This window comes from Antechinus flavipes, chromosome 4, assembly GCF_016432865.1.
Source record: "Antechinus flavipes isolate AdamAnt ecotype Samford, QLD, Australia chromosome 4, AdamAnt_v2, whole genome shotgun sequence".
NCBI classification, from domain to species: Eukaryota; Metazoa; Chordata; class Mammalia; order Dasyuromorphia; family Dasyuridae; genus Antechinus; species Antechinus flavipes.
The window spans coordinates 249,447,185-249,469,417 of NC_067401.1; the positions used below are offsets into that span (position 1 = coordinate 249,447,185).

General features: G+C 33.5%; 1 protein-coding gene across 3 annotated transcripts in view; it reads left to right on the forward strand.

The window, feature by feature from the left end:
• The window catches only part of SH3BGRL2 (SH3 domain binding glutamate rich protein like 2), a 94,069-nt gene that overhangs the window by 44,023 nt on the left and 27,813 nt on the right, over positions 1 to 22,233 (forward strand). For all 3 annotated transcript variants that reach the window (XM_051997312.1, XM_051997314.1, XM_051997313.1), the window contains exon 2: positions 14,066 to 14,251. In XM_051997312.1, the coding sequence (XP_051853272.1) occupies positions 14,066 to 14,251 (186 nt within the window). The remainder of the gene's footprint in view (positions 1 to 14,065; positions 14,252 to 22,233) is intronic.

A 22,233-nucleotide genomic window follows, 5' to 3' on the forward strand; every position in this document is an offset into this window, starting at 1 on the left:
TGCCCAGGGACACATAGTTAATAAATGTCTGGGGCTAGATTTGAACTTAGGAAGGTGAGTCTTCTAGACTCTTGGCCTGGCTCTCTATCTACTCTACTTAGCTGCCCCTTGAATCTTTTGAAATATTAAACTGTTTTGTCTTGGGCCCATTTCTCTTCTCCTACTATACAACTTTACTTGGTGATCTCATCAGCTTCTGTGATTTTAATTATCATATCTATGCTAATGATTCTCAGATTTGCCTATCCTGCCCTAACTTCTCTGCTGACCTCCAATAACAATAAATTGAACAAAGTTTTGTGATATTTTAAAAAATCAATAGTTGTTATGACTTTTAAAATCTAGAAACTCTTAGCTTATATGATCAGTATTATATTTTCACTTGTTCTTATATTTGTTAGGTGTGCTGTACTCTAAAAGCAACTCAAGCAAAGAAAATGAACCAAAATTATTTAATCACAAAAATCTAATATTTTTATAAGGCCTACATGCAACATGGCCCAGTGGAATACAGAGCCAGCATTGAAGCAAGAAAATCTGAGTTCAAATCAAACTGCTGATTTATACTAGTTATATAGCTCTGGGCAATTCACTTAGCTATTCAATACTCTAAGAAAATCATAAGTACAGAGTATATGCTGACTTGCATTGCTAGGAGAGATTTTCTCCACAGGGAATTCCCTATGCCAGGGAAATTACAAGTTCAAACCCCAACCTTTTCCTTGTAGGGTCTAATAATCATTGGTCCAATATAAGCCTAGCATGCTTCATGTTCCTTCTAAAATACCACCCATCTTTTAATGTTATCATCCCCACTGTTCTTGTAACCTGCTTTCTTGAAGGTCAAATAGTTTTGCTGTTAAATGACCTGGTAGCTGCTTTCTAGCAAGATAAATTGGAAAAGAAACCAGACATAGTACTTATGTACTATCTAGTGTTTTTTTTTATTTCAAGGACCCTAGAAAGTTAACAATTAACCAGAATGACATTGGAGTAACTATGCACTTTAAAGATTCAGTAGTTTTGCTATTTTTTGCATTTCAAATGGTAACCAAATTCAGATTATTTTATCCGATTCTTTTAATGGTATTTATTGTGATGATGATACATAAAATTGATCAGTAGTTGTTTATTCTTTAACCAAAAACTTTGCTGTCAGACGTAAATTATAAGTGATCTTAACTGCAATCCTCTGATGTTCTTAGCAAGGGAAGGAAGGATGTCATTCATTCTTTTGCTCCTTATAAGAATGCTGGATAGACGTGGGAACCTTCAAATGGGACTACAAAAATAACATACTGATAGCTCAAACTATCCCTTGATTTATTTAATTTTTGGTTTGTTTTGAAAGCTTGTTGTTGCAGTAAGTACCATTTTACACTTTGCATCTGTATAGAGCCACTGTGGTTAAAATATTTTAGATTACTCCCATTTCAGGTTATTGATGAAGAGAAAAAAAACCCATAGATTGTTATTCCCCTTTGCAAATTAAGAAAAAAAATCCTAGTTGTGAATTATCCTAGATCAGAGTTGAAGTAGAATTTCATTTTCCCTAAAAACCTAATCTAGTACTTTTTTTTTTTTTAAATACTGAGCTGGAGGATTTAGTCACTTCAAAGAGAAGGTGTGGGAGCCTGAACTTTATGGGCCTCCATTGATAATCTTGATTTCATATATAATGAAAAACTATAGGTTCTTTGTGCTTTGTGTATTATCTAGTTTTGAGGGGGCCATTTTGATCTTGTAGTCTTGCCATATCTGCCTTACCTTCTTATAATGAAATGTAGTCTCTTGATTATTATTAACTGACTGGACCAAGTAACAGTCTCCCTGGACCTTGGTTTCCTTAAGTATAAAATACCTCTTCTTTCTAAGCTTCAGTTTCTTCTCCCCTTGGCTAATTTCTGTCCATTTTGTTGATACTTCTATCTGTATATGCTAGTCAGTCAGCTAGCACATTTTAAGTACCTACTGTGTACCAGGTTCTGTGCTAATCTCAGTTTGGTTTGAGATCTTTGAGACCAGAGCTGGTTTTTGTCTCTACTTCTCCAGAACTTAGCATAATTTCTAGAACATAGGAAATGCATCTTTATTGAGACATTTGAATTAGTTGACTTCTGGTGTTTCTTTCAGGCTCTAGTTTTGTCCTACAATATAATTTGAATTAGTGTCTTTCTTAAATTGGAAAGGGATCCTGATTATTCAAGTAGAGGAGATGACCTTTAATAATCTATACTTTACTATTTGGTAATTATTCATATTGAGTATAAAGCCCCTTATTGGTCTAAGTTACTTGATATTATAAGTGTTTTTTAATGAATCAAGTCAAAAAAAAAAAGGATAATGCAAAGAACTCTTTAATTAGGCAGTAAATCTACAGGTAAAAATGAACAAACTGTCTTAATCTTTATCATCTATGATAATTGCATTTTCCTTCTGTCATATGGTTCAGCCTGATTTTTAGTTAGGAACAAAACCAGAACATTTCAATATTTCTGTTTGAGGAAGAATCATATTTGGTGTCTGCCCAGTGACTCATCTGGGAAAGTAGTTTTAGGATGGCTTTTTTTCTTAACTATAGCCCTAGAGAAAAGACAGTGTGACTGGGGATAGAAGGAGGAAGGACAGAAAGGACACTGTTGGGTGTGTTTCTATGTGCAGGGTAGCCAAAGGCAATGTTATCACAACTCAGAATCATAAGCCTTTCAAACTCATAAGCCTACCTACCACAGGGAAGGAAACAACTTTAAAAAAAAAAAAAAAGGCAAAATGAGCCAGGATTGCCATTGTAGGAGGCTAACCCAGTTAATCTTCTGGTTAGCTAAGATCAAATCAACACAATTTCCCCTTTCCATCCCCTATCCTTCCTGAAAAACTGGGCATCACAGGTTGGAGAGAAGAGGACTCATATTTCCACCAAACAAGTTTGGAGTATTATTAATGATATAATAAGATAGTTCATGGATCATAAACACATGATTTATAAACTTTTGGTTTCCATTGTAATCTATCAATAAGCATTTATTAAATAGTTGCTATGTGCCAAATACTGCTGCACAGATAAAATAAAAGAATTCCTGCACTCAGGGAGCTAATATAAGTTTATACACAGCCTATATAAAATAAATTCAGGGTAACTTTAGAGAGAAAATAGTAGCCTCTGAAGAAACTGGCAAAGGATATGGGATAGAAGATAGTGATTAAGGCTAGTGATTTCCAGAGTCTAGGATAAGGAATAAAGGAATGTCTTCCAAGCAGAGATGTAGCATGTAGAGTGTCCAGTACAGAAAACATCAAGAAGATTTGTTTGGTTAGACTTTGAAGTTTGCTAAGGAAGACTGCAAGGCAAGAAGCTAGGGAGTACTTTAAATGCCAAACAGAGAAATGTATATTTTATCTTGAGGCACCTGGAGAAAATCATTTTTGGCATCTAGGTGGAAGAAGGTGGCATCTAGGAAGGAGAAGGAATAGACTTGTAAATTCCATGATTGAAGTGATTGAGTCTTCTTTATCTTTATCAGACCCCAATTGAGCATTCTGGATACTTAAAATATATTCTAAGTGACAGAACCTCTCCAGATAGCAACCAAAATGTATTACACTGACACTGCTACTCCTTAGTTACTAGTATGGTGACCTCTTTCCCATTCCAGTATGTTCTCTTTTTTCTCTCCCAAACACCATGCTCCTGATTTCCTTTGTGGCTCTTACAGTTCAGTTAATTCTACTTCAAGCAATCTCTTTTGTACATGTAGAAATACACTCTTTAACACTACTTTTTCTTATATACCCTTTCTCTTTCCAGTGCTCTCCACTTAACCTCAGAAAGTTCTCTCTTCCTTTTCAGTGATGTCAAAAAGCAATTCTAATCATGGCTGGCAGGCATAAAAGGCTAAAGAAAAGGGAAACCAAAAGTTGTGAAATGAAATTGGAACAACATAAAGAACCAGTGCTATTAAGCCCTTGAAAGATCTCAGAATGTTCTTCAGAATCTCCATAAAAATATCTAAGTACTCCATGAGATAGTTTCTCACTTTATCCTAATCAAAGCATTCAAAAATTGTTCCTCATTCAATTTTATCCTTAAATTTGGTTTAAACTTTTTTGCCATGATATAATTATTAGCTTTTAAACATTTTCCATTGTAAATGTGATTTCTATTATGAGATTTTGAGGGTTTTTTTGGTCTGCAAACTACTATATATAACATTGTTCCTGTGTGAATATGAGTTTCTGATTTACAAATGAACACTTGTAAGTTGGGGACTTCCTTTTCTTAGATGTACACAGTGGTTTCTTTTTAGTACTTATTGTTCTGGCACTGTAGATTTTTGTAACCACCAGAGATTAGAATGATCAACTCAATTGACATTTATCAAGCACCTACCTACTGTGCCTAGTACATACTAATAAATGCTTCTTTCCTTTTAAAAAAAAATTATTGTATTCAAAAAATAATTCCATTTTGCCTTAGAAAAGAGAGATATGATACAATGACTGCCTACAGAATTCCTGCACTCCTGCAGAATAAAGCCTCATTTCTTTCCCTTAGTGCTGTAGTTATCCACATTTTAGACTCATTTTACCTTTGGTCTCATCCAAACTGAGCTATTTTTTCCTCAAATATGCCCCACTTTTCCTGCTACTAAGGCTTTATCCATGTTATTCCTTCCATTTAAGAATGCCCTTCTCTCCCCCACCCCCAGTTCTACTTTTCTGATCCTTACTCATACTTTAAGATCTAACAAAAACCCTTAGTCCTCAAAAGAAAGGATTTGTCTTTGCTCTTAAGTCAGAAAACTCTTTTGAAGTTTTAGAATTATGTCTCCACAGTCTACTTTGCATCAAAGTTATCCATGTCCAGGACTTCAGTTTCTCAGATATCTGTTAAATGGACAAAAAAAAAAAAAAGTTGCCTGGAAGGGAGGGAAATGATGCTAAAAATGAACAAACAAACAATTGGTTTAATCTAAGAATTTTTTTCTAAATTTTATCATGAGCTGTCAGTATTCTTTGATGTCTCCAAGAAATTAGATATATACATAGATAAATAATCAAATAGTTATGCCTAACTAAGCAAGTCAAGTATTTGAAAAATCAGAGTTTACCTAAAAAGTTAATTAAGGGTTCCTTGTATATTAGAAATCCTAATATTCCTTTCTAAATATTGTTTATTTAAGTATCTAATACTTATACCAATTTAAATATAACCCATTTACAGAACTGATTTATCCTCAAATTTTTCAAAATACATCTTTTTGGTATGTATGTGCATATAGCTTGTGTGTGTGTGTGTGTGTGTGTGTGTGTGTGTGTGTGTGTGTATGTATGTATGTAAAATGAATTAAGCTTACGTTTATACTTTAGATTCATGGTTTCATTACTGTGGGTAACTCTCACTAAAACATACCATTTCACCCTTTGTAGTGCTTATTTATGACTTCCTAAAATCACCAATTTCAGATCTAAGAGGCCACTTAGTTCAATTCTTTTTTTTTTTTTTTTTTAATGGACTTATCATTGGTTTAGGAGCTCCTAAGGAAACATTCCTTATACCAGTGCACATTCTTCATCTTAAAATCTTCAGGAGTTGCCTGGGATGCTGAGAGATAATTACATGACTTGTAAAGGGTCATGGAGTCAGTAGGTGTCAGAGGTGGTAAATGAACCCATTTCTTTCTGACCCTAAGATTAACTCTGTATCCACTCTACTGAGCCAACATTCATACCTAAAGAAAAATCCTCTGTGCTATGTGGGTGACAAGTGCTCATGCAGCCATTACTTGAAGGCTTTGGATAAGGAAAACCTGCCTCTTAGTAACACTGGCAGTCATTATAGTTTCTTGATCAGCCTATTATACATTTTGAAGCTTGAATCAATCAGTTTTTCTTTATATTGAGCCAATGTCCATTCTCTCTGACAATTCCACCCATCTAATTTTTTCTGGCGCCTAAGACAATCTTTCAAATAAATGTCCTTTCTTCCCATTTCCTTCCAAATCCTCTCTCCTCCAAATTAATCATCCCTGATTCCTTCAGTGAGTTCTTTTGTGGCATGATCTTGAGGCCCTTGAATCCCTTACTATCATGTGGCCATTTTTCAGCTTATTGACATTCTAACTATGCTGTGTTGCTCCATTGATGGCTTATCACTCTACCTGGAAGTCTTCCTTTGGTTCTTATGTTATTTTGACATATCCATATATGTACTGCATTGTATGGTTTATAATCATTAATAAAGAGTCAGTGTTTTCATCTAGGAATTGTAACTGGTAATTATCAAGGTAATAAAAAATTATTCTTCTAAGTTTTCTAATGTAGAACAAGAATCCTCAGTTTTAATCTTGAGATTTTTTTTTTATGGACAACTAGCTTGTAATCCTTCAGGTTATCCCTAGATGATGATAAAATTCGGAGTGCTTTGTGCTTTTTTCCATCCCTTTTCTTGGGAAATAACTGCCTTGGCATAACCAAAATCACTAGCTGTATAATTCTGAGCAAGTCACTTTAACTTAATGTGGAATGGGGAGATGGAGGAAGGGAAGAGAGGCTCTCTTCTTCCTTAATAAAAGAAAGGCATTTAATTACATGATCTTCCTGTCCTATAATCCTATATATATATTAATATTTCTCATAGGGCAGCTCTGATATCACACTGAGAATTTAAGAACTTCCTGCCTTATATTAGATCCCTTCAAAGAACACATAGTTTTGAATGGAAAGTATTATGGGTGGTTCTTTTATGTTCAGGTGTCAGCATGCTGGCTGTTTTGTCAAGCCACTCCATTTCTCTCTGCAAGACACAACTCCTCTTTTAGCCTACATTCAAATCAGGCAAATGTATTTCAAAATGTATTCATTTCAGAAGGCACTTGGAACAATGCCTACCAGCATGACTAATCATCTTTCTTGGATGCATTTTGGTAAAATAAATTTTGTAAACTTTCTTTTCTAATCTTACCTTTGTGGTGATTTTATTTCATCCTAACTTTATTTTGTCTTTTCTTATTGTTATTTTCAAAAGCTTATTTTTCCTAATAAGTGAAAACAAATCTGAAGACAGAAGCCTGTTAGGTAATAAAACGTGAAGTTTGATTAAGAAGGGGAAGTCTCCTAATTTAAAAAAAAAATCTCACCTATTATTATAAATGCACAAGGAATACAAGACTATTCATTCCATTTTTATGTCTGCCTCAGTTTCCCTCTATTCCTTTAAGATGAAATTTAGACATTATCTTCTGCATGAAGTCTTTCCTCATTCCTATAATTGCTAGTGCTCTCCCTTCCATAGTACTTTGTATTTTACTAAATTTTGCATTATTTAAGTGCTAATGTTTTATCAGAATATTCAGTGCCCACATAGGATTTAAACCAGATATGCAGGGCTTTCAATATTAGGAAAATTAAAAGATAATTAAAGATAGCAATAACAAAAATTATATGATTATCTTAATGGATGCAAAAAAAAGCTTTATTGACAAAACAGAACACTCATAAAAACACTAGAAAATATAGGAATCAGTGGACTTTTTCTTAAAATGATAAATAATATCTATCTAAAATCAAGAACCAGCATCATTTGTGAGAGCATAAACTACAGACATCCCTAATATGAACAGAGATGAAGCAATGATGTCCATTATCAGCACTTTTATTCAGTATTGTAGTAGAAATGTTAGTTTTAGCAATAATACAAGAAAAAAAATTGAAAGAATAAAAACAGGCAAAGAAAAAACAAAACTATCAATCTTTGCAGATGATATAATGATATCCTTAGAGAATCAACTAAAAGTAGTTAAAACAGTGAGTTGCAGGATATGTAATAAACCCACATACATCAATATTTCTATATATTGCCATCAAAACCTAGCAGGAAGAGATAGAAAGAAAAATTCCATTAAAATAACTTACAGACAATGTAAAATACGTGGGAACCTGACAGTCATGACAAACCCAGGAATGATATGAATATGATTACAAAATACTTTTCACACAAATAAATACATCTAAATAACTGGAAAAACATTAATTGCTCATAGACAAAATGACAATTTTATATAAATTAATTTACTTATTCAATGTAATATCAAATTACCAAAAATTATTTTATAGAGTTTTTAAAAAAAACCCAGAGTCAAGAATATCAAGGCTATATATATAAATGTGAAATGAGGCATTTTAGCAGTACCAGATTTCAAACTAAATTACAAAACATTAATTATTGGAATAATCTGGTATAGGTTAAGAAATAGAGCAGTGAACCAGTAAAATAGATTAAGTATTATAATTCATAGTAAAAGACCTTAGTAATCAATCTAGTGTTTGATAAATCCAAAGATGCAAGTTTTTTGGATAAAAACTCAGTATTTGGCAAAAATTCCTGGGGAAATTGGAAGGTAGCTTGGCAAAATCTTAGCATAGACCAACATCTCACACCATATACCAAGGTAAGCTCAAAATGGATAAATGATTTAAGTATGAAGGATAATATTATAAGCAAATTAGGGGAGCATGGAAAATTTTACCTCAAATTTGTGAATAAGGGAAGAGTTTGTGACCAAATAATATAGATAACCATAGGAATATAATGGATAATTTTGACTACATGGAATTAAAAAAAAGTTTTCACACAAACAAAACTAATATAGCCAAAATTAGAAGGAAAGCTGAAAACTAGGAAAAAGTTTTAAGCAAGTTTTTTTGATAAAAATCTCATTTCCTAAATATATAGGGAATTGAGTCATTTATAAAAATAAGAGCATTCCCCAATTGATAGGTGATCAAGGAATAGGAACAGGAGGTTTTCAAAAGAAGAAATCACAGCTAACTATAATCATATAAAAATTCTCTAAATTGCTGATTAAAGGAATGCAAATTAAAACAACTCTGAGGTATAATCCATCAAATTGGTTAACATAGCAGAAAAGGAAAATGACAAATTCTGAAGGAAATACAGAAAAGTCTAGACAATAGTGCATTGTTCATAAAGTTGTGTACTGGTCCAATCATTCTGGAAAACATTTGAAACTATGCACAAAGGTCTATAAAAACTGTCCATATATTTTGACCCTGCAATACCACTAGTAAGTCTGTTTCCCAGAGAGACCAAAGAAAAAAGAACCTATATGTGCAAAAATATTTCTACCAGTTCCTTCTATGGTGATGAAGAATTGGGAATTGAGGGAACATCTATCTGTTGGGGAATGAATGAACAAATTGTGGTAATGATTATGATGGTTATAGCATTGTGCTATAGGATATAACAAGGAGGATAGTTTCAAAAAAAACCTCATAAGACCTATAAGCAGAACTGGGAGATCATTGTGCAAAATAACAACAATAATTTTAACAATGATTAATTGTGAAAGACTTAGCTATTCTATCCAAAACTGTTCCAAAACCTTCATTGTAAAGGGATGAAATTCTTGGACAACTCGAGCACTTAAGGCTAGTTACCGATTGGACAATATTCTGTAAGAATATGCTTGGAAAATGGCTCTTCCCACTATTCTGTGCTGGCTCGATAATTGGTGTATACAGAGAATTGTAGAAGGGACTAGGGGGTGGAATAAGACTAGTCAGGCTCTCTTTGGTGGTAGACGAGGAAGAAGGAGATATTGGAGATTCTGCGTCCATCCAATTCACTTCTACCTTTAAAGATCAATCAGACCAAGGACTTTTGCTTATCCTGACTCCGGCTGATTCTAAGGTATCCAGGGTGCTAACGCGGTCATCACACTTCATGATGAAAAATGCTATTTACCTCCAAAGAAAGGATTGATGATTTCTGAGAGCAAGTTCAAGTATAATTTTTTTCATTTTATTTATTTTACAACATGGCTAATATAGAAATATATTTTGCATGATTTCACATGTATAATTGATATCATATTGCTTGTCTTCCCAAATAGGTGAAGGAAAAGGTTGGAGAGAATTTGGAACTCAAAATTTAAAAAGAATGCTAAAAATAAATAATAACATTTTAAAAAGAAAATTTCATGTTTAACTTAAAAAAAGGATTCTCTTTTTAGGAACTTTCTTTGCCTTTCCTTCTTAATTCCTCAGACCAAGTATTTAAAAATATTTTAGTCATGAGAAAGTCATCATTCTGTTTATAAAAATTGAGCTTAGGTTAGGTAAACATTCTTTACAGCAATGTTTCAGTTTTCTAAACCTATGTATGTCTGGATTAATATTGGTAACATCATTGGCTTATAATATTTATTCTAATGCCATTTTCAGGACCATTGAACATGAACCATTCCACTAAACTATCATGTCTGTCTTTCCTTAAGTCACTGGTTTGGAAACCAGTCACAACATTCAACTCTCTTTGTGTATGGCATGTACCATTATTAGTAGTATGAGTATTTTACTATCTATTGGTAACTGTGTTTTATTATTCCTTAATGTCAAAGACATCTCCTTTTGAATTTATTGTAATCAATTATGTGAGTACTTGCTCCCCAATACAAGATAAAAAATCTTTTAGAATATTGCTTGATACATTAGTATCAAGCACCAGTGCCATAATTTTGACTGTCCATATAGAAGAATCTCTTCAATTCAAACTACAGTGGTCCATAAAATCATATGTAGTTGCCTAAGTCTAAGAGAAATTTAATGATTTGCTCATAGTTTAACCACTATTTAGTCTCAAAAGCAGACATCCCCCTCCCCCCCGAGGCAATTGGGGTTAAGTGACTTGCCCAGAGTCACACAACTAGGAAGTGTTAAGTGTCTGAGGCCAGATTTGAATTTAGGTCCTCATGACTTCAGGGCTGTTGCTCTATCTACCGCACCACCAACTGCCCCAAAAGCAGAATTTCAAACTATATTTTTTGGATTCCAATTCTAGCATCCTATCCACAATGCTATTTTTATATTAGTTATTTTTTATGTTAGTTAAGCCATCTCAAAAAAATTGTGTGTGTTCCTTGAGCAATTATATTTAGCTACTGTTAGAAATTTATTGTTCCACTCTTCCTGGCACCCTCAGGAGTTTTCAGATTGCCTGTATCAGTATAGAAGAACCACAGAAATCTGATTGATTGAATTAATCATTTCATAGTATAAACTAGACATGGACAAGCCATTAATCAATTTCAGAGCCACAAAATGCTTTGATCTTGAATAAACATTTATTCTACATAGGAAACATTTTGTGCTTGCCTGACCTAGATATATCTCTGGGCTTATATACAAAACAACAAGCCATCTAACAATTTCAAAGCCAGTAATGGTTTATTCCAAAGGTGGAAGAACTCCAGTCAAATCTCAGGGTATCTATTGGAGGGAGAAGAGTGTTTCTTACTTCTTTCCCCAATGTGAGGCCATTTTAGGGTTTGGAAGATCTTTAGTTTCCATTAGGTAAGTTTTGCCATTAACCAGAGCTGGTAGTTGTAGCCATTGGAGTGATAGTGGCTAATAACAAAGAAAGAATTTGCAGTCAAAGGTGGAATGACAGTCATTTGAGAACAGCATCAACTTCAGGAAGTGAGACACCTCATGGCACTTAAAAAAGATTCAACTGTGAACTCAATGGAGGCAACAATCCTTGTAGTCCAGTAAAGAGCTACACACAAGGGGAATTTCATGAGAATTCTTTGAAGGGAGAAGAAGATTTTCAGTAAATAGGCACTGTTAACTTATCCTTTTGGTCTCACTTATTTTCCACATTTAAGCTTTACTATCATTGTTCTATCAAGGACTACCCAACTATCTTATGTATATAGTGGGAAGGTATACCTTTAGTTTTTAGGAATGTTTTTGTAACTTTTTGCTAAATGTTCCTCAATAAATATTCTTTTCTAAAAATTAATTGATGATACTAGTTGTTAATAGAGAACATTGGTAGAAACTTGGGAGCAATAGTACTAGGAACCCTGTGTCTCAGGGTTACTTCTAGAATACTGATTTAGTAGTAGTTATCTGCTGGTACAAACTGGAGGAAATGAGTGGTGTGGTTGCATAATCTTGTTCTTTAAACAATACTTAATGATGATAGTAAATAATGTTTCTGTCCAAAATGTTTCAATATATGCTTTTAAATTTTAAAATTGAACATACATTTTTAAGACCTTGTTAATAAGTAATTCTGGCAAAAGAGTACAGGTGACACCTAGTGACTAAGAAAGGTAATAGAAAACTAGAGGAACAAAAAGGGTTAAACCTTTAATGAAACTGAGTTAGACATTGCATCCTTACCTCTTATTTTAGAAGTAGAGTGTGTGTGTGTGTGTGTGTGTGTGTGTGTTTTGTTTTTGTTTTTGTTTTTTTTGCTGTGAATTAATGAAAGAAAATATCTTTAAGATGAAGTTGAATTGTTGCTGTGCTGTTTAAAAAAAAATAAACTGATGAGAAAAGAACACCTCCCAATTCCCCAAATAACTCAAATGTTACCTCCATAGATCATTGGAAGCATAGTTGGTGAAAAGAGCCCTGGACAAAAGTCAGAAGATTTGAATTCTAGCTTCTGTATTTCTATAAAAGTTGTGATTCCTTAAAAAAAAAAAAAAAAAAAAAACTTTTTAAATAGCTTTTTAAAGTATAAATTAAATACAAAATAAGTATACATGTCCAAACAGTTATTTTGCTGTACAAAAAAAATTGGACTCTGAAATAGTATACAATTAGCTTGTGAAGGAAATCAAAAATGCAGGCGGACAAAAATATAAGGATTGGGAATTCTATATAGTGAAAAACACTTAATTTCTGAGTTCTATTTCCCATTATAAGCAATACTCTGTCTATCTTAAAAGGTCATAAGAACTGAGTGCATGTAAAAGTGCTTTGTAAACGGTAATGTTTATACTGATTTTTTAAAATTTGTCCTTACCATATTATCATTTTGCAATTAATCAGTAAATAATCACTAATTAAAGCATCTATTATGAGCCAGGTACTTTGTTGAGCACCAGGAATACAAAAATATAACTATCTTTTGTTCTTTTGAAAAAAACAACACATACACACATAAGTAAATACAACATATATAATTAGTTTGAGTGAGCACTAGTAGCTGGAGAGAGGTTAGGAAAGAGCTCATGTGAAAAATGGCACTTAAAAGGAGCTTTTATAGAAACTAGGAATCTAAAGTTGAGGATGAAAGGCATTATAGGGACAAGAAAAGGGAGGACAGCTTGTTCAAAAGCGTGAGGGTGATAAATAGAATGTCAGAAGGAAGGGACAGCAATATGGACAGCACTTTGGCTGGAACGTAGCATCCCCAAAGGGGAATTAGTATAATGTGCGTGGAGAAGTAGACTGGTGACAGATTGTGAAGCTTTTTAAGAAGGTTTTGCATCTTATTGTAGAAGTAATTAAGGAGCATTAAAATTTCTTTGAGCTCAGGAATGACATCGACAATTAGATCTAGGCTTTAGGACTGGCATTTTTGTAGAGGTTGGACTGGAATAGGGTTCTTCAGGTAGGGAGACCTAATAGAGACTATTGTAGTAATAAAGGTATTATATGATGAGCATCTGAATCTGAGTGGTGACTGTGAATAGAGAGAGGGGGATAAATTGGAAATAAGGTAAAGGTAGACTCAATGTTTGGATATTGGGGGAAGGGGAAATGGAAGAGGAAAGAGAGTGAAAAGGAGAAGATGATTCAAGGATTTTTAACTTTTTAACTTTTTGGCTTTTTATCTATTTGGCTACTACAAGGATGGTGACAGAAATTGATGGAAATACTAAATTGAGACATTTCATTATAATAAATAACCATCTCTCCCTCTTATGTGGTGCTGGGTTTGAGTCTGCATGTGATTTACAATTAAAAAATGAATGTATATTTCTTTTAAGTAACCTTAAAGTATCTCAGAAAACCTTGGAGTTTAGTGAGAGCCAACTGAAAAACAGCTATTCTAGGAATTACTTCAGACATCCCTTGGTATATATTGCAGGTTCCCTGTCTGATTCATTACTTCTTTGCACAACTCATCCTAAGAAATTAAATTTGGTTCATTTTGAATGAAATTCAAAAAGTCTCCCCCAACAAAAAAAAAGAAATCCCTTGCCTGGTTCAAATTTCCTCTCATTTGCTGATCTTTTCTCTCTAGATAAAAAAGAAACAGCAAGATGTAGTTCGTTTTCTGGAAGCCAACAAGATAGAATTTGAGGAGATAGATATCACCATGTCAGAGGAGCAAAGACAGTGGATGTACAAGAACATTCCTCCAGAAAAAAAACCAGCTCAGGGCAATCCAACGCCACCACAAATATTCAATGGAGATCGATACTGTGGTGTAAGTAACCAAAATAGTATATTATAACTTAGATACGTATGCATGTTGATTTTTCTGTATATAGCATATGTTATTTCTGTGTATATTATATGATATATAGCATTTACAAAATATTTTATATAATATGAAAATATGAATGTGGATATTATATTTATGTATATATAGTTTGAATATTATATTTATGTATATATGATTAGAACAGGTAGATAAATAGGTAGTCTGACAGACAGATGGTTTGAGGAAAGGAGGGAGGGAGGAAAGGAGGGAAGAAAAGAGAGAGAGAGAAGAAGAAGGAGAAGAGGAAGAGGAAGAGGAAGAAAAGGAAGAAGAAGAAGAAGAAGAAAAAGAAGAAGAAGAAGATAATGATGATGATGATGATGATGATGATGATTTTATTTTTACTGGTACTCAGTTAGTTTCAGACCACTAACAGAAATAGAGTCTGAAGACAAACACAATAAAGTTTGTGTCTTTCTAACTTTTATTTATGGTTATATTTCATATTTAGATATAAATGACTTTTGAATTAACTTTTTTGGAGACAGGAGAAAATTAACTCTGCTTCTTTGCCTTTATATTAGTATGAATAATTAAGAATTGACTCTGAACCTAAGTTCTCTTCAGCCATCTTTATGAGCTTTTCAAATATATTGGGTCCATATAACTACACATAAGAGAAAACCCAGTACCTATTCTCTAATGCATAACTTAGGTCTTTCCAGACATACTATTAATTTTGCCCCACAGCCTTAAGAAGAAATGAATTGGAGAAATTGGAAAGATGCTTAGTGCTCAAAAACAGAAGTAATACTTTTGAATTAAGATGTCCAAGTTAAAACAGGTAGTTTGATTCTTATTAAGTGGGAAAATAGGAAAACAAGATTTATCAAATGAAATAATTTATGTGAAATACTGTGCAAATATTAAAGTGCTATGTAAATGTGTGCTTTTATTATTATTTATTATAATTTGAAGAAACGGAAAGGGGCAGTTAGAGCAATGGAGCATAAAGTTCCAAGATGAACTGTTATTTTCTTTGGTGGCTGGACTACTAGTCTAGTCTAGGTAAAACTGCTGTTTTATGCGATGAAAAGTGACTTTAGTTGCAGAAACTACACCCTGTATGATTATGAATGAATTTAAAAGAACTTGGGCACTATGCACTGCACAAAATAACAGACTTTTTTCAATATTTAGGTTAATTTTGATAATTTTTTTCTTTCCTCTTTTTCATTCTTTATTTTAAAGGTAGCTTCATCAGAGAAGGGAGGGATATGTTGGGAACTGAAGATAATACAAAAACAATAAAACATTTTAAAGGACTATCTTTACCTACTTAGAGGCTGTGAGTAAATTCTTTAAAATGGGCAGCCTTGCATAATCTGTTAAGTGAAAAATTGCCTCCAAATCTTGAAGGAAGAGGATTTTGAAGCCTTGATATTAAGCTCATTCTTCCTTTAGTGTCTTTTGGGCAGATTTAGAAAATAAATGTTCATTTTTGAATCTTTATTTTATGGCACATAGCTAGTCATAAAACCATACAATGCTAGAACTAGAAGAACTTAGAGATCATCCGGTCAAACCTCATTTTATTTGTTAACAAGTAAAGGTAGCTAGTAGAAAGACCCAATTTCAAATCTAACCTCAAATACTAGCTGGGAAAGTCACTTAGATTTTTTTTCTGCCTTAGTTTCTTCAACTGTTAAATGGGGCTAATAATAGTACCTATTTTCCAAAGCTGTTGTGAGGATCAAATGAGCTGTTATTTGTAAATCACTTAGCATAGTTCCTGGTACATAGTAAGTGCCTAATCCTTTCCCAAATAACAACAATAATAATAGCTAATATTTATATAGCACTTTAAGATTTTCAAAGTGCTTTTCATGTATTATCTCATTTCTTCAGAAAGATAACTTTCTCACTTAGAGAGGTATATCTCTTCCCCCGACATATACAACCTAAGATCTAAGATAAGTAGAGGAAGAACTGTGACTGGAACTCTTCCCTGATACCCAGTTCAGGCCCCCTCTCCAGGGGAACCTCTTTCCTTCTACTCTAATTTTTGAATTTGCCTTTTTGTATTTCATGGGTTTTTTGGTCAAATGGAATATTTTAGGGATTGTTGCATAGAGCACACATATTGAAATAACCTAAGCCAAACACAGAATCAACTTTTAATAAGCAGTTTAATCCCAGGCTGCTCCCTGTCCTTTTTGTCTGTTTTGGAAGGAATTCTGCAAAGAATATCTATGCACACCAAGGCCACTTCATTTTATTTCAACAGAATTACTAAGGAACAAATGGCCAAAGAGTCAATTTCATTAGCTTTCCTTTAAAAATGACTGAAGCTTCCTTTTTTGTCTCTTGCACGTTCCCTGTTGCCTGTATAGCTAGTAGAAGAGTTTGGATTTATCTTTTTGATCTGTGAATAGGAATAGAAATATAAGACTTTACTCTCCCCTTGCCCCTTCACTAAGATGGGGGTGTAAAGATGAATTGATCCTAGCAGAAAAAGAGCAAATGAAGAGGCTACTGAAAGGATCAGTGCTGCCTTTCTTTCCCGATCTCCTGATCTCTAAAGGAGAAAAAGAGAAAAACATATGGCAACTGTTATTCTTCCTTACTTGGTATCCTTCATCATACCTATCAAATGTTTTTGCGATGAAAGAGCTTTATAGACTATAAAGTGTATAGAAATGAATGAATTAGTTTCCCCCTCTCACCCCCCTAACTGAATTGTTAGCACAATGTAAACAAGGGACTGTGTTTCTCACTTCCTGGACACATAGTGCCTTATATGGAGGTGGTTAAAGGTGTTTGTTGAATTAGATTGAACAAGGCCAAAAAATTGGTCTACAAATAAAATTCATTTTATGTATTAGGTCTATTGCCCAAAAAGTATGAATAGATCAGATACTCAAAATTTAATCATAGTTTAAGTGTACTGAGGAATTCGCTATTTAAAGGAAACTAAATCCTATCATAAGGCAAATTATCACTCCCTAATTTATCAGCTTTGTAAATTCAGCTTTCACACACTGAATTTTCCTTAAACAGAGATCACATATATAAAAAAGCTATTTTGCAGCCAGAACTGTTACAAAATGGTGGAGATGGCAAGAGAAGATTAAAGCCCTGGTGTAGGATTGGTTTTGAGCATTTCTTATTAATGTGTGTGAAGTGTTGTATCAGAGCACAGACTAGGAGAGGAAATCTTGTAAAAGAACGTATTCCAGTTTTACTTCCAGCTTCTTGGGTTCTTCAGCCAACTCTCAAAAGTTTCTTGGAAGTCTACTTTGGCTTCTTAAATTGGATGGGAGAATATTTGGGAGGAGATGCCAAATTATTCAGATATTAAGGTTTACAGTTTTAAAGCCCTAACCTTAATAATAATTAGCATTTATATAGATATTTACACAGACTTTATAATAATAGTTAGCATTTGCAAAGTGCTTTACAAATAGGATCTCATTTTTTTAAATAATAGCTTTTTATTTTCAAAATATATGCAAAGATAATTTTCAACATTCACCTTTGCAAAACCTTGTGTTCCAAATTTTTCTTCCTCCCTTCCACCACCTCCTCCTTATTCTAGCAAGTAATCCCATATATGTTAAATGTTTACAATTCTTCTATATTATCCTCACTTTATAATTAAGAAAAGTAAGGCTGACTAGTTCAGTGATTTGTGCAAGGCCATACAGCAATTACATGTCTAAAGGCAGGATCTAAACTTTTAACTCAGGTCTTCCAGCAGTCTTTCTACTATACCTAGTCAGCTGCCTCATAAGGTATTTTTTTTAAAGTGTTGGGAGTGGAGGAAGTCTCTCATAAATAGATGATATGTCACAAAATTGTTCAAAGATTTAATGCAGTAGGTGGCAGTACAAGTGTATTGTGATCTGATTTCCTCTAGCATTTTTTAGTTTGATTCATGGTCCTCCCAGTAGAAGCTTCAGGCTCTGTGAAAGAGAGTCCATTTCATTTTCTCATTGGTTTACTCAATTCCTTGTATATATTAGATCTCTAAAAAAACACCTGTTGAATTTTATTCCATTGAATGCTGCCTCTTCCCCATCCTCTTCATTTGCTTCATGTTCCAGCCAACTTTGGACCTCTTGCTGCACCAAACTTGAACTTTATTGCCAGTTTCTGCATGGCAATATGAATACACACAGTACACACAAGTCATCTTTGAGACTTGGTATATACTCATTTTTTCCTTTAAGGAAGATTCTCTCTTCCTTCAATGCTTTGTCACTTTTTCTTGCAAGTCTTTTATGATTGCCCAGTTGCTAAGTACTCCCTCTAACTTATTTTATACTATAATCATGTCTATATTATATCTCCAAGTAGAATGTATGTTTCTCTAATGGTAGGTACTACTTCATTTTTCTTTGTTTCCTTAGTGGCACATAGCATATTAATCAATCTTTGTTGAATTGCTGTGTTGAATCCTAAATTTGTATAGTTCTCAGAATGGTGGACCACCATTGTTTCACTAATAAAAACTAGTGTCAAATGGCTTTCAGTTCTAGTTTATCATGAGCCTTTTAAAAATTGTATTCAATGAATCTTGTCTGATACTACCTCAAACTGAAGCACCTCTGCCTTAAATGCCATTTTTTTTTTCTTTTCAAAGATTTGTCTGAGTTTTTCACAAACCTATATCCATGAATTCATAGGTGTAGATCTGGAAGGGGCCTCTAGTGAAACCTCATCATTTTACAGATAACTGAGACCAAGAATGTTTAAGCAACTAAGGCAGTTTATCTAAAAAAACTCAGAAGGTATCTGAGAGAGAATTTCATCAATCATATTTCAGCATTTAGCTATCTGTAACACTGAGATAGAAACTTAAAGGTCAGTGGGACCTCAGTGGTCATTTAGTCAACCCATATCTCAACAAAAATACTTTCTTATAGCAGATTCCCCAAATAGTCATCCTGTCACCACTTGAAAACCTCCTCTGATGGGGAACCCACTTCTTCGTGAGGCAGTCCGTTTTATTTGGGGATAGCTAATCCCAAGAGCTCAAATTGTTTCTTCCATTTGGTACTGCTAATTCTGCCTTCTGGAAGACCAGTAGAACAAGTTTGACCCCTCTTCCAATTAATAGCTCTTTGATGGTACCTATCATGAATCCCTTGCAGTGACTTTTCTCCATATTAAACAGTCTCTTCCCAATCCATCTAGCATTCTTATTACCCTTTTTGGATGTGCTCCATCTCACTGACAGGTGGGATAGAGGTCTGGTCAGTTCTCAGTGCTATCTGAGGTAAAAGAATATTCTGATCCTGTAAATATCTCAAGGAGAGGGGGAAGTGTTTACTCCTCAAGTAGGCTAAAAAAGAGCAAATGTGTTTGAATTTCTCATGTCCTGCTGATAAATCTTCAATCTTGGATTTTATGCTCCAAAGCATAAAAATTTATATGATATCTTTTGCAATTTTATCTATTCTTTACAACTCCACTTTCTTTTCTACTTTTCTAAATGTTTAATTCTGCTCCTTTTTCACCTTTACTAGGTTGTTTGCCTTAGTGTTCTACAATGATGAATCCCTATGATGTGATTACACCATGAAAATGGTGATTTGTGCTGTGAATATTAAAACCCCTCAACTAAATAGTTTTCAAGGCCACTCACAATTCCACATCCAACCTTGAACTTGGCCTATAGACTTAACCCAAACCTTTTTTCCCCTTAATGCTCTAAATCTGTGTCAAAACTGGGGTTAGACCAATAGGACCATTTTATTATATGCTTAAGATTAAAACTTGGGAGGAAAAATTTCACAGTTCTGCAACTTAATTTCTTTAGGATTACTTATTTCATTCTAATGGTCTATCAGGCTGTATGTCTCATCATACATACAGATTAAATATTAAAAGTTTTTCCTCAAAGAGAGGAGAAACATGTTTATTTTGAGCACTATAGTGCAAGTGAATATGAATAATTACAGTATTGTATTTTTCCCTTTCAGGCTAATTCTTTGATTGGTTAATGTTAAACATTTTTTCCTTTCTCTTCTCCAATTAAAATAGCTTTTACTGGAAAAATAAGATATACACATATTTTAAATATGTGTATTTTATTTTAAATCTACCTTTTTAAGATTTGCCTTTACTGTTATATTAAAAGAAGTAGTCTATTAAAGACTACTTGAATAGAACTACTTTGTGTAGGTATATCTTCCATACCTTTTTAGGAGAATGTCAGCTTCTCCCATCATGATTTCATGAGATGGACTGAAACAGAAAGTAGCCTTTAGCCATTAAGTGAAGAAATTCAGCTTGTAGGATGCCCTCAGACATGAAAGAAACAGCCCCTGCCCAGTTTAAGCCACTGGCAAAAACCCTTAGACTTTTTTTTTTTTTTTAATTATGTTCATTTCCTTCTCTAGGGCAAGCCAGTTTACCTCGCTTCATTTGGTAGTGATTGAAGTCGACCTTTTTCTTAGTGGCTCATTTTTGTTTTTATCCTGTTTGGCTTAGACTTCCTTATTCAGCAGTACAACTGGTAATATCAGCTTGTTACCTGATTGTCTCTGATTTTGCAATAGGAAACAGCCTAGCTATTCAAAGTAGCTGGAAGGGAGGGATCTATTTCACATCCAACCAAATCTTTTTCTCTTTGGGGGAAATATTGGAATATCATAATACTGTAAAGTTCTCTGTCTCAAATGCTGTCTAATTCAAGACAGCTTAATCAATTCGCCTTTAATATTCTGCAGTGCTCTCAGACTGTGAAGCCTGGATTTGATAACTCTGCTATTTGCTGCTTGTGTGATCTTGAATAAATCACTTCATCTTCCTGGGCCTCAGTTTCCCTCTTTTGTAAAATAATGATTGATTGCACTATATGACCTCTGAGATTCCTTCCAACTCTTGCTATATGATCAATTGTTCCTTCTCTTATTAAATCTTCCCAACACCACTTATAAAAGATTTGACTTAAGGATAAAGTAGGAGCATAGTTGATAAGAATTTTTAAACAATTTAAAAACTTTATAATTCTTATATCTAGAATGGTCAGAGGAGTGTTTTTAAAAGCAAATATCCAGATAGCATCCAGGAAATTTCTGTTACTTTCTTAACCTATAAACCTATAAACCAAGTGATTTTTTTCTTCTAGTCTCAGAAGTTCTGTGCAGGGAACTAAGTTTCTGAAACTGGTTGAGGGCATGTGCAGACTTGCCCTTAATGATATTTGTGCATTTTCATCTTGCCTCAAAGGAGTTGCTGAACTAATTGTTGGATGGAATATTTATGGGTATGTTTGAAGAAAAAATTAGCATACTTAACTAGAGTAAAAAAAACTTCATTGTATTTTAATTGGAACATATATGTTAGATAAAATAATTGTTGATGAGAAAGCAAGAATGTTTTAAAAATGCAATTCCATTAATTATTCTCATGTAATAGAAAATACTTTTTTCCTTCCTATAGCCATACAAGTATTGGACTTACTACTCATTTTATAGTATTCGATGTAAATAGAATGTAAACTACTTGAGGACAAGGACTGACTGACTTTGACTTTGAATCCTTAGTACCTAGAAAGTGCCTGATACATATTAAGCATAAATGTTTATTAGTTGTTAAATTTTTTTTCAATCTGAGATCAATAGGTTAAAGATAAAGACAGAAAAATCTGCTTGCTTAAAGTCCTAAAATATGAACTATCAGTTACTATTCTTTAATCTAACAATTTGAAAATGAATGATTTAATATCTTAAGAATTCAACACACCATCAGGAATGAACTAAATATCACTAATGGAAAGAAGAGTGATGTCAGGGTGGAAAAAGATCACATTGATGAGCAATACAATAGAATTCTGATTCAATAAAGTTTGTGTTAATAACATCACACTATCCATAAAGTGAAATTTTTGCATGTTACTAAGTAACAAATATTATTACTGTTAAGCATCAAAATGCAAAAATATTTTCTTTAAATAAAGAGCTATTCACTCAGTT